This window comes from Myotis yumanensis, unplaced genomic scaffold (genome assembly GCF_028538775.1).
Source record: "Myotis yumanensis isolate MYYU_CA2020_CCGP unplaced genomic scaffold, mMyoYum1.0.hap1 SCAF_1, whole genome shotgun sequence".
Lineage (NCBI taxonomy): Eukaryota > Metazoa > Chordata > Mammalia > Chiroptera > Vespertilionidae > Myotis > Myotis yumanensis.
The window spans coordinates 172,200,545-172,214,051 of record NW_027223752.1 but is presented as its reverse complement, the minus strand read 5'-3'; the positions used below and the strand labels follow the sequence as shown (position 1 = coordinate 172,214,051).

The following is a 13,507-nucleotide window of genomic DNA, read 5'->3' as shown; positions in this document are numbered from 1 at the left end:
TGTCTATATATCCAGTGCTTTGCTCATAGTGGGCATGCAATAGATGCTTGTAAACTAAAGGAATGAGCTAATAAGGTGATATGGGGCTAAAATGAGTCAGCTTTTGAGAAAGGCTTTGCTTATTGTTTGCTTAGTAATAGCTAAAAGTACTTCACACTCAAAGCCTGCACTGACTGAAGGCATTATATTAATTATCTCCTTTATCCTCGGGACAACCCTAGGAAGCAGATACTGCTTTCTTGTTCTCTTGTAATAGACGAGGAAACCAAAGTCAAGAGAAGAAATTTGCCTGGGGTCACAGAACTGGCAAGTGGTGGACTGGAATTTAAAACAGAGGGTCTAATTTTAGAATCTATGCTGCAAACCACCATGTTATACTATCTTCTAGCTGGAAAGCATGTGGGGGAAATATCACCTTTTTTGTTGACTTGAGCATCCCTATTTCATTCTTCACCATATCTATTAACATGATTTTCACACACCATAACTTTGTTAAAAACATGAAATGCTGTCATTTTCTCCTCTGACCTTCCCATGTGGCAAAACATTTGAGCCCATAAAATATTAATTGCATTTATAGGCTTAATGACAACCAATCATTTTATAGCCCCTTGGATAGCAGTTGAGTACAAAGTCTTTTGTTACACACAGGAAAGAACTTGGTTCCCTCACTGTTCAAAGGCTGGGCTGAAGCTGCCACATCATTATTTCAGTGACTCCGCTGTGCCAATTCTATAGGAGCTATGACTTGTGATGATTTACAGGTTAAAGTACATTGTGGTATCTTTCAATTATATGATAAAGAACTTACTGGAAAAAGACCCATGACCCTGGAGACTAAGAAGCTATGTGGAATTTTCAGCCACATCACTGTCAGAAAGATCATTATTTTAAACCCTTGCTTCTTCAGCTTACTATGAGAAAAGATGGGAAAAGGAAGCTTGAACTGTTGATTGACAGTTTTTTTAAAGAATATTTTCTACCCCAGGCTTGAATTAAATTTCATTCCCTGAAATTTCTGTGATTTCAAGGATACTCATTAGCATGTAGTTTTTGTCTTTCCTGAGCCCACTGTTTTAAGCTCCCACATTTACATTATAAAAGCTGATTTTTTAAAAGCCGATTAAAACACTTAGATACATATTTATTGAACATCTTTTTTTCATGCCTAATTATCTCCCCTACCTGAGTGTCAGGGCATGACTCTAGTTTTGTCTATAACTCATAAATGAAGTTGGAAATATGACAGTTTTCTGTTTAAGTTGATTAATACTGACAAGCAAAAGATGCCTCAAGTTACAGCATGGATTCTTCTTGGCCTAAAGTTCGAATCCAGTGAACTGGATAATTACTGAATTTTCATTTCTGGCTTTCCCTGACAGTATTGATTAAATTAACCACGTGGCTGCTGAGTCAGCCCTTTGTTTTGCGTTGTTTCTAGGCATTGGTTTGCTCTCTGAATCTGGCAGTGTGGCTTCTGTACACACACTGAGCCTCCCAACTAAATGTGACACCTTGAAACTCTCATTCTTCATAGACTTCTTCACTTGTCCTTTTTCCAATGTGCTGGTTCCTATGTATCATTTGTATCAAAGATCTGTTTAGAGATATAACTCCAGCTAAGTAAAAAAATGACTTATCTCTGTTTGCTGGGATCCTTTTTTAAAATTTTTACTGTTAATGTAATTTTGCTTTCTCTTGTTTTTAAAGAATGTATAAATTAAGGGAGTGTACAGAAGCATTTTTGCCCCTAAGAAAAAAATATGAGTAATCCCTACTGATTTCAAAGGGAAATTGACCCTCAAAATTTGGCAGGAAGAGGCACCTCATCTCCTTCCCCGCAACCCACCCCCCTCTCTCTATGTTTGGTTTCCTCAGGTTCAAGGCTTAGTTTGTCACTGGGTTGTGCCACTGTGGCTCTCCGGGAGCTCTGGGGACTCCGAATTTAGATAAGAGTCCTGTGCTCTTAGATACTCAGAGCTCATTTCAAAACCGAGTGAAGAAATCAGTTTTATGGCCTGAGTGTAATAAAAGTTAGTTCCTGCTGTGAAATAATAAATGTAAGATTACTGCAGTGATAGCCACATGGATTGAACTCCAATGTTCTGACTTAATTACTATTTTTTTTTAATTATCAAAAGCTTGTTAATTCTAACAATTTTAACATTTAGCTAATATAAATTCCAGTGCTGTCTGTTTGGTCCTCGATGATCTGCACTAAGAGAACAGAATTTAGGCCCCCAAAGTAGCAGTCATAAAGGAAAAAGAGACTTGCCCACTTTTGTGGTTCTAGGAAAGTAATAAAAATAGAAAGAATGAAAAAAATTCTCTTTATGTCTCATAGTTTACATAGTTTAGCCTTCCAGGAAAAATAAAAAAAAAGTCTCCAACAGTCTTTTATTAGGGACTAGTGGTCAAGAGCAAATCTTGATCCATAGGAGTGGGTCAATAACAGAAGAGCACTTCACCTTATGCAGAGTCCAGAGATTAAATCTGAGAACTGGGTTTCCTGAAATTTTAGTTCAAACTTTATAAATTGTTCAGGCACATCATTTTTTAGCCTGGAAGGACAGTGAGGATACGGATGATAAGTAAAAGTATTTTCCCCACTTAATGGCTTCTCTTGCTTTCTAAAGTATTTAAGACTCAGGCCTAAAAAGTCACAGGCCATAAGCATGTGCCACCCAGTGGGCCTTCTGACTGTATCCGGGCTCAAGCGATCCAGTTATGAGCCTATAATAGACATGATATCTGGAGATAACATACTCCGAAATATTTGAAAAGGAAGTTACAGTGTAATTCCTAAAAAAAAAAAGAAGACCCAGTTCACAAAATAGAACATCAGAAACTCAGCCTGGGATCCGAGAAATTGTCAGGGATTTGTTTGAGAATATGACACCATAGATTTTCAGATGCTGAGGTCAGTATTCCAGTTCCTTTTTTACCTGGACAAACACAATTCCAAAACTTAAGGTTTGTCCAGTGTAATAACTAAAACTGATTACGAGTTGGATAAAGTACCTAGTAAATCTATCATTAGGCAGAATATATGTAGAAAATAAAAATAGAGATTTGAGGCAATTGTGCATAATTCAGGCAAAATATTCTCTTCTATGTTATGGAGAATTTTCACATAGACTGAATTGTTCAGATTGGTATTAATTGAGTTCATTGCACAATTAAGGAGCTGTTTTACTTGAGAAGTCATGGTTGGCTTTAAAGAAAAATAGGAAGGTATTCAGGATATTTCTAGGAGAAGTTCTCAGCTATAATTACCACAGACCTTGGGAATTTTTACAGGAAGCTATATCCATCCTCTAGTTTTAAATCATGTGAAGTGTTTTCAGTTAATACAGGGTGAAAAATGACAGCCTGGTTTCCAGAAAATGTTCTTTGTATTTTTATCCTTATTTCTTAAACATGACCTAAATAATCAAAATGGTATGAGACGTCGTTATCACCCCTGTGCCTATAATAATATCAAGGATGAAACAAAGCTAAGGAAGCCATTTACTACTGCAGCCAAATCAGTCACTCTCCTCATTCCACCCTCTTTTTCCTGCCTTCTAAAGGGAAACTCAAAGCAGTGCCTGGAGCAGGCCATGCAGGAATCACAATCAGCCTGAGATCTTCCCACCTTCTGTATCTGCTTAGACTGAAAGCCAACATAAATGCTGTGGAGAGCCAGGCAGAGAAAATCACCCCTGTGGAATTGTGCCCATGGGCATTATGGCCACGCCTGGGCCCTTATCAAAGCACTTGGTGGCTGTGCTTTCTCTGCAGTCTCAAGAGTGGTGATTGCCATTCTCCTCTAAAAACCTATTTCCTTGTTGTTTTAAACCTTGGTCAGTTTTCGTTTCAAGCAGAGTTACAAGAAGGAAATATGTTGATATGTTCAAAGATAATGTTTCTGATTTCTCTTCCTTGAGCAATCCTTGTTTTCACAGAAATCCCAGCCTATGCTATGCCCATCTTGTTCAGAGCCTTCATTATCCATCTCCTGCAATTTCATATTCTGATGGTCTAGTTTCTTAAGAAATTTAAATAGCATCTTTTCACAATAAAAGAAACCCCGGTACCAGATCTCTTTCTCCTAGAATTGAGAGGGATAAGAATCTGAACCTTTCCTGTCACTTACTTAACCAAATATGAAAAACAATGAATTTTTGCTTTATTTATATTTGTCTTTTTCTTTCCTTAGGTCAAAAACTTCTACTCATATGAAAATGAGCCAGTGGCTATCGAAAATATCAAGAGAGGCCTGGCTAGCCTATTTCAGATGCAGTTAAGCTCTGGGACCACCAATGAGGTACTTACTAATATTATTAAAAATCCGGAATCTTATTTGTCAATAGAGTTCCCTAGATTATTTGTATCGCTTTCTATTTGTAGAAAGTTAGTTTTTTTTAAAAAGTTACTACTATGGTAATACTCAGTAAAGGTAAGCTGGGTGGTCATGAAACAAATTGCCACTTACACCAGTGTGTACTCAAATACAGGGTAAAGGGAACTCCACTCAGTTACACTGAGGAGACTTATAGAGTGACTGAAAGACAGAGATGTAGAAAAACGTGGGGACCCATCTATTGGCATCACTTTGTATCACTATCCCAAGGGGAGTTTATTAAAACTATAGATTCCCAGGATTCACTATAGATTCTGATTCACTAGATTAGGGAGGACCTGAGCATCTATATTTCAGCAGTTTTCTCAGATAATTTGAATGCATTGTCAGTTTGAGAACTGATTGGTCTATACTGACCCCCTTCATTTTACAGATGAAGGAACTGAGGTTGAACTAGATGAAGGAACTGAGGTTAAACTAGAGAAGTTTATGTGGTTCCCCCAATACCACACTTGGAGTAAAAGGTGGAGCTGAGTCCAAGTTTCCTAGCCTGAATTTATTTATTTTTATTTATTTATTTATTTTTTTTTAAATATATTTTTTATTGATTTTTTACAGAGAGGAAGGGAGAGAGATAGAGAGTTAGAAACATCGATGAGAGAGAAACATCGACCAGCTGCCTCCTGCACATCTCCCACTGGGGATGTGCCCGCAACCCAGGTACATGCCCTTGACCGGAATCGAACCTGGGACCTTTCAGTCCGCAGGCCGACGCTCTATCCACTGAGCCAAACCGGTTTCGGCCCTAGCCTGAATTTAGACAGCCCAGGAGAGAGTGAGGAAATCTGATGGCAGGGCTGGGCCAAGGGAATGTTAGTCTGCTAGAATGGAGGGTGTGCGTGGTGCTGGCAGAGGTCTGCTGAAAGGCCAGGATAAGCTAAACAGAACCTGTATGGGGAGACATTTGCCTACACTCAATTTGTTGATGTGACTTATAATGAGTTGAATTAATCCAAACAGGTTTTTAAAGATTTCTAATCATACTCAGCTGGTCAAAAGGCACACACACACACACACTCACAAACAACGCACAACCTAGATATACCATTAAAAGTCAACTTCCCTTACCACATAATTACCCATTTACCAGAGGTTTTGGTTTTGACCATGCCATTTGTCCAGTTCTTAGTAGACTTTAGAGAGAAGTCAGAAATTCTTTATTATTCCTTGGGCATTAAGAAGGCTCTAGTAAGATTCAACCAAAGAGGATGAAAAAGAATCCACTTGCTGCAGGAAACATTGACTTCTTCCTGTCTTCCTAACTTGTCAACCTGGACAAAAAGGCAACCCCTCATGACATATTAGGGACCCCAATTTTCAAGCCAATTCCCTCTGGAATTCAAATGGTCCATGTGAAAATCCTAAACACTATATCTTTACTTTATTTTTAGGTAGATATCTCTGGGGATTGTAAAGTGACCTACCAGGGTCATCAAGACAAAGTGATCAAAATTAAGGCCTTGGATTCATGCAAAATAGAAAGGTCTGGATTTACAGCTATAAATCAGGTATGATTGATACACATTCTTAAAGCATCTAAATAATTACATTTTGTAGAGCTGAATTTGAAATAATAGAAGATAAGGTAATGATGTAATTTGGGAACATTTCTAATTTTTAAGTGGGGTATAATTTTACATATTATAAAATAAACAGGTTTATTTTAATATATTATAGGTTTGAATGATAGGGGAGGTGTGAAGGGGAAGCTCCTTTGATGATTAAAAGATAGTTTGGTATTTGACCTAATTCAAAGATTAAAAGCTGATTAAATGTCACAACTACAAATATTTGCCTTTTTAGGTCTTGGGTGTCACTTCAAAAGCCACATCTGTCACTACCTATAAGATAGAAGACAGCTTTGTTATAGCTGTGCTTGCAGAAGAGACACATGCTTTTGGGCTGAATTTTCTACGCAGCATTACAGGCAAAATAGTATCAAAGTAAGACAATGCTGAAATTTAAAATTTTCTTTATTCCTCTTTCATAAATTATTATACTTGGTTTTAAAGTATATACAGTGCTTCCTCATTTTGACTGTGAGCTCCTTGAAAACAGTGATTTATATCTTGCACATATTTTATTTTTCACATTACCTACAATAAGTATCACATGTACTAAATATTATTTTAAAATACAATTTCATTAAAAATTAATTGTTTACTAAATATAATTTGAATTTTAAAAAGGCAATCTGATTTATTCTAGTTTATTTTCTAATTTCTCTGTCAAATGTTTTCAGTGTTAGTATTAAAAAGGTAGTGGCATTTGCGTGTTCTCTCCTTGAGATTTTTCTTTTGTTACTGTTGTTAAGAAACACATAAAACGATTCATAGTAAAGTGATGTGACAATTTTTATATGATTGATAGTACTTACATATTCAAGCTTGTTGTTCCAATTTGAGAAAAGTTCTTTGGTCAGAATAGGTCTCACAGGCTTAAGAATTAGAATTTCAAATCTAATAGTATGTGTTATTTTCAGATTTTAATTTAGAAGAACATTATTTTAGCATTAAATGTATTATGTTTTATGACATTATTTCACAACTATTTCCTCTAAAGTAGCTGTCATGTCAGAGATGAATGGATGCAAAATCTTGGGAGAGGTGCCTAAAATTTCTGAAATGTTATTGAAGTCTCATCTGGAATAGAATTTTGTATTCTACTATTGTTTTCATAGAAATTAATATTTTTAATTACTAATCAGGTCTTTAAGGTCTTCATTGCTCTTTAACAGTGATGGCGAACCTATGACACGCGTGTCAGAGGTGACACGCGAACTCATTTTTTTGGTTGATTTTTCTTTGTTAAATGGCATTTAAATATATAAAATAAATATCAAAAATATAAATCTTTGTTTTACTATTGTTGCAAAGATAAAAAAAATTCTATATGTGACACGACACCAGAGTTAAGTTAGGGTTTTTCAAAATGCTGACACGCCGAGCTCAAAAGGTTCGCCATCACTGCTCTATAACAAACCACTCCAAATTTAGTGGTGTAAGAAGCAGCATTCATGTTATTGTTCTTTCTAAGTCTGGGGCTTGCTGTACCCACTAGGAATGCCTTGCTTGGTGTCTGTTACGCAGTTGCAGGTAGTCACTGACCAGACCTTTTCAGAGGTTGCTCCCTCACCTCCCTGGTATCTGGACTGGAAAGACACAAACTACTGAGGCTCCTCATGCATCTCTCTTTATCTCCATGTGGCTTCTCAACATGGCAGCTTCAGGGAGCCAGACTTCTCACATGGCAATTAAGTCTGCAAAGGTGCACGTGCTGCTAGCATGCCAGACGAAAGCTGAATTCCCTTTGACGACTTAGCTTTAATAGTCATGTAGTGTCACTTCTACTATCTATTATTGGGACAGTCAGAGACCCTGCCCAGACTCAAGGAGAGAGATGTATACTCTACCTCTTGCTGGGAGAGAGGTTCTAAAAGATCATATTCGACAAGAATATTATCAAGGCCATTTTTGGAAAATAAAGATTTCCAAATTGTCTTAGTTATTAAGTGACATGTGGTTGTCTTAAAGATACCATTTTCAGAAAGGTAGGTCAAATTCGAAAGAGGTGACATTGCATATCTTGTTAAGCATCCATGCAAACTTTCTTCTCTGTATTCTCTTGTCATTATATTTTGAAAATCCACCCTTAAAATTTCAATCTTTGAATAAAATTATTGCTTCGGAAGGATTTTATAATTATCTTGAGGTTTGTGTTACCGTTGGAGACATCGCAGTTTAAAAGACATGGCCTTAACGCAACTTGAATAAATTAGTATCTTGTGTGCCCCAAAAATGGCAATTAGTAGCTTGTTCACTCAAAAGAATTCTGCTGATGTGATATTTATCTTCCTTGGTTATTCAGGCAGAAATTAGAGCTGAAGACGACTGAAGCAGGCCCAAGACTAATGTCTGGAAAGCACATAGCAGCCATAATTAAAGCAGTTGATTCAAAGTACAAGGCCCTTCCCATTGAGGGGCAGGTGTTCCAGAGCGAGTGTAAAGGATGTCCTTCTGTAAGTGTGAACAGTTACAGCCAAATATGGGAATAATCATGGCTTAGAATTCTATTTTACTTTTCTCTCTAATTTTGTGAAGTAAGTTTATAAAGGACTACCAGCCACTACAGAATTATAATGACAGTAGCCTAATAGTATGTATCTAAGTTGATGCATAACAATAATTAACAAATAATTATCCACCCATCCTATATAATAAAAGGCTAATATGCAAATTGACCAAACGGCAGAACAACCAATCGCTATGATGCGGGTTGACCACCAGTGGGCAGATGCTCAACGCAGGAGCTGCCCCCTGGTGGTCAGTGCCCTCCCACAGGGGGAGGGCCGCTCAGCCAGAAGCTGGGCTCACAGCTGGTGAGTGCAGTGGCGGTGGTGGGAGATTCTCCTGCCTCCGTAGCAACACTAAGGATGTCTGACTGCTGGCTTAGGCCCGCTCCCCTGGCAGTCTGACATCCTCTGAGGGCTTCTGGACTGTGAGAGGGTGCAGGTTGGGCTGAGGCCCACCCCCTCACCAGAGTGCATGAATTTCATGCACCAGGCCTCTAGTCTGAAATAAAAAAAATGTTATGACTTAATGACAGTTTCTTAAAAGTAACACCTTTTAAGAAATTCAGGGGAAATAATGGCTTACTGAAGTTAGGGGGAAGCATATGGTATCAAGAGTATGGACAGGCATCTGAATCCTGAAAGTTCTTCCACTTAGTAACAATATGTCCACAGGTGAAATGTATTACTGAGCAAGCTCAGTGTTCTCAGTATTGCTGTGAGGACAAAATAAAGGATACCTAGCCCTCTACCTAAATGAAGGAATGCTTCTTTACCACACTCCAACCTCCCCTACAATTACAGCCAGGATGAGATAGCACATCCCCAAAGCAAAGGGTAGATCATCTTGTAACATTTGTAATCCAACAAAGAGAAATTTCATTTATTGCACGAATTTGTTGTGATGTATGGCCACAGAAATGACTTTAGGGTCCTGTACTTCCTAACAGTTAATCTGTTGTCAGGAGAGCAAACCCTTGGCTTCATGCTCTGTTCATAGGTACGAGAATATACGCTTCCCTGGGATATTATTAGTGTTCAGTAAAGTAGAATCATCAAGAACCAATATGATAATTTGCTTTAAGTACAAGGCACTAATTCCTTATAGTGTCTTCAAATATACCAAAGTTGAATTAAGAGAAAACAAAATAAAACAGAAAATCACCATCTCAAACTTTGTTTTTTCTTTTGCTTTTCTTCCATATATCATGTAATGTTCCAGCGTAATTTTCTAATGTCACATGAGATGAAAATTATTTAGGAAAGTGACTAATGAAACCAATCAGCTTTTCTTATGGAACTATTAGTTTCTCCCCATAGTTATCAAATATTATGGACCATCTAAGATTTTTTATAACTATTTCTTCATTATTATAGGAAGGATTTATGTCTTTAAGGAATTTGCTTTTTCAACTTCAGTATAATGTCACCATTACAACCCTTTAAAGAAAAACAAATCTGAACTTCATATTGATATGCTCTCTGCTCTCACGAATGACCCAGTAAATTTTTAGCTAAGTATAGCTGGAATTTTTCTTTGCAATATCCTCTTAAGATTAGATAACCAAAGGGATTTGAAAAAGAGAAAATTATGTCTATTGCTTATTAGAAGGAATGAATAATTTAGAAACTGGTAGCATGCTGATTATCCCAGAGTTAAAGTTAAAGGTCACTAATGGGATTTCACACATTCTTTACAACTAAGGGGAAAGTGGTAAACTATGAAAAATAAGTCCTTTAGCCTATTTCAAAGTCACATGATATCATTAAATAGAACTATTTACTATTCTTAAAACCACAGTAGCACAATAATAGTGTATGTGAGAATTACCGTTATGTAAATACTGTTGTACTTACCATAGATATGAGTAATGAATACAGCCCAGACCTTAGCAATAGTAAAACATAGCATTTCATGCAAACAATAAAATAGAGAATAGAGAGCTGAAATTATTATAAAAAAATGGATTTTCAGTGAGGTCCCAGTATATAAGAAACCTTCACAGTTCTAAATGTTTTGCCCTCCAACATATTCTGCTGTTAATGAAAATTCTGCACAGTTTCACTGTGGAAGTCAAAGCCTGGCCTCAGATATAATTCCCTGGTTATAACAATGGAATGACCTATAGGCCTGGAAGCCGAAGGTCCTTTGAGCTAACTACTAATAGACAAAAAACAGTCCTCCTACAGAAGAATCATACACAAGGGTAGCAGCCCCCTCTACTTGCCTCTGAGGGTCACAGGAGTGGGCAGGGGGCAATCAGGTATATTGAGGCAAGATACCAAATGCTCTTTTGCTTGTCAGATACAAGGAAAAATTTATTTCTGGGGAGGATATCGCTTGTAAATGTGGATGTTCTAAATTATGAATGGGGGATGAGCCTGCAGCCCTGTCTTGCAGCTCTCGGAGCACTGGCAGTCCATCAGAAAACACCTACAGCCTGACAACCTCTCCAAGGCTGAAGCCGTCAGAAACTTCCTGGCCTTTATTCAGCACCTCAGGACTGCAAAGAAAGAAGAGATCCTCCAGATCCTAAAGACTGAAAACAAGGACGTTCTGTAAGTTCCGGGAACACTGTGTGAGGTTGTCTGTAGGAAAGCAATTCTGGGTTGTTTTCTTTTTATTAAGCAGGAAACACCTCTTTTTAACCAACTGCCCCACCTCCAAATCAGTTATTTTGTTGTTTTGCATTTTCTTTGAACAGTTATGACACAATGCAGTCATCTAATGCTGACTTAACCAGAAATGCAATAACAAGTTTTCAGCAGTGACTCAGAATGGACTATTTTTTTAGTGTGCATGAGTAAATCAGGTCTAGATTGGTACAAAGATATAGGGAAGGACTTCATCATAGCGCCATGCTACCCATGCCGCCTCACTGTTTTTGAAATTTTGTTCTGGGAGCTATTCATTGACACTTGAAAAGATTTCAGAGTTCGTTATAAAAACAAAAAAGTATGAATTTTTCCACAGAAAAATGTGCTTTTATTTAAAAAACAGTGATCAGCTCAATCAAAGCCATGCTTTATATGGAATAGTGCAAACTTAGGTAAATAGCTAAAAGAATCTAAACAAAAGAAATATGTACATAATTTGGATATTTGATGCAAGAGTGATTCATTACACATGCATAATTGAGAGAGTTGACTTAATTCTCAAATTTACGTGGTCTATAAATATGAGCATTTTTGGTAGTTAAGTAAATTTTTCTGTAAATACAAATTCAGCTATATGATACTACTTGTCCTAATTGATGATCTAGAACATGGCTCAACTAATTTGACAAACATTGAAAACTGGCCATTAACATAATCAAAAGTAGAAATTGGCCAAGTTACAAACACACAGAGCAGTAGTAGACACTGAATTCAAAGGACTTAATTACTCAAGAAGAAGAGAATTTAGTTTTTTTTCCTGAGAAGTCTGTTTATTCTTGAATGTATTTGTTATTTACTTGCCTTGAGGACATTAAAAAAAATTATAGGAATTTCGTATAACGAACCACCCAAGTTGGTGGCTCCCTTCAAAAATAAATATTTAAAGCAGAAGTTAAAAGATGTACAAAATCATAAATTTTCAGACTCTGTTTTCATTATAGAACTTCAAAATATATTGGCAGGATGATTTCTCTTTAGATCAAAGATAAAAATACTAACAAGGAAAGTGCAAAATTAGCTCTAATTTATAATAGGGATTAAACTAAACTTTAACCTTATTTGTATCCTAAAAATCTTAAGGCAACAATAATTTGGATGACTTCCTAATGTATTTTCTAAATCAGCTTATTTACATAATATCATACCATATCATATGTAACACGCATGTAGCATAAGATAGTAGAAAGGCATGAGGTTGAACTGCAATCAGAAGACCTGGTTTTAAATTCGACTTCCAACAGTGTATAATCTTCAAGCAAGTCATTTACATTTAGGCTCCCTAAGCCTCACTTTCAACATTTGTAAAATACAGAGAATAATTTCATTTATGTTTTGTAAGATAGTGAAAGGCAGGGTGGTGGAATGTAAGATTTCCCAAAGTGTCTATTGTATGGATCTTGTAATTTACAGAATATTAGCAAGTTTGCCAAGAGGAAAGGATTCTGTGAGTAACTAAGTTGAATACTGGGTGAAACCAAGTCAAATAGTTTTCTTTGCTACAGACATTTGTAACATCTTTAATCTGATAAGCTTAGGTGTAAGTTTCCTTAAACATTTCCTAAGCTCACATGACCTTGAAAATACCTTTTCTTAAAGCATTTTGTAGGACTAGTGTTGCATGGAAATCACTTTGGGAAACAGCGATATAATTAAAACTAGCCATTAACATAATCAAAAGTGGAAATTGGCCAAGTTACACACACACAGAGAGCAATAGTAGACAGTTCAAAGGACTCAATAACCCAAGAAGAAGAGAATTTTTTTTTCCCCCTGAACTCCAGAGTCAGGAAAACCTGAATTCCAGTACGAACTATACTTTTATCAGCTGTGGGACCTTGAACAAATGACTTGATATCTCTGAGTCTGTTTCCTTATCTACCAGGGGGATATTAGTATTGAATTGACAGAGATGTTCAGTGAGGCGATCATATTAATAAGAGCATGTATTTATATAGCATTTATAATGTGCCAAGCATTATTCTAAGTGTTTTACATAGATGACGTAATTTAATCCTCCCAACAATCCTAAAGTGACTACTATTTTTAGCCCTGTGTTACAAATGAAGATATTAAAGCAAAGAGAGGTTACATACCTAAAATTTCTAATGCAGTGCTAGTATAATAGACACTTAATAAGTATCTCTCTCTCACTCTCTGTTTCATTCACTGGGTTTTTGTTGGGTTCAAAATTACATAGTACAAGTAAGTCTTTTTTAAAAATATAAAACAGTGCACCATGTATGGTGTGTTTATATGGATGTGGAATAAAATATAATAAAATGAAAGCTCCTGAAATTTTATCATCCCAGACTCAGCAAACCAAAGATTCTTGATGGTGGAAAACGTACTAGAACTTTCCTATAGGACTTTTGTTC

At 36.6% G+C, this 13,507-nt stretch overlaps 1 protein-coding gene across 1 annotated transcript in view; it reads left to right on the top strand.

Moving 5' to 3' along the window:
* MTTP (microsomal triglyceride transfer protein) overlaps positions 1-13,507 on the top strand; it is a 48,277-nt gene that overhangs the window by 9,035 nt on the left and 25,735 nt on the right. The window contains exons 4-8 of the mRNA XM_070392259.1: positions 4,202-4,309; positions 5,797-5,913; positions 6,209-6,348; positions 8,273-8,423; positions 10,876-11,033. Coding sequence (XP_070248360.1) covers positions 4,202-4,309; positions 5,797-5,913; positions 6,209-6,348; positions 8,273-8,423; positions 10,876-11,033 — 674 coding nt within the window. The remainder of the gene's footprint in view (positions 1-4,201; positions 4,310-5,796; positions 5,914-6,208; positions 6,349-8,272; positions 8,424-10,875; positions 11,034-13,507) is intronic.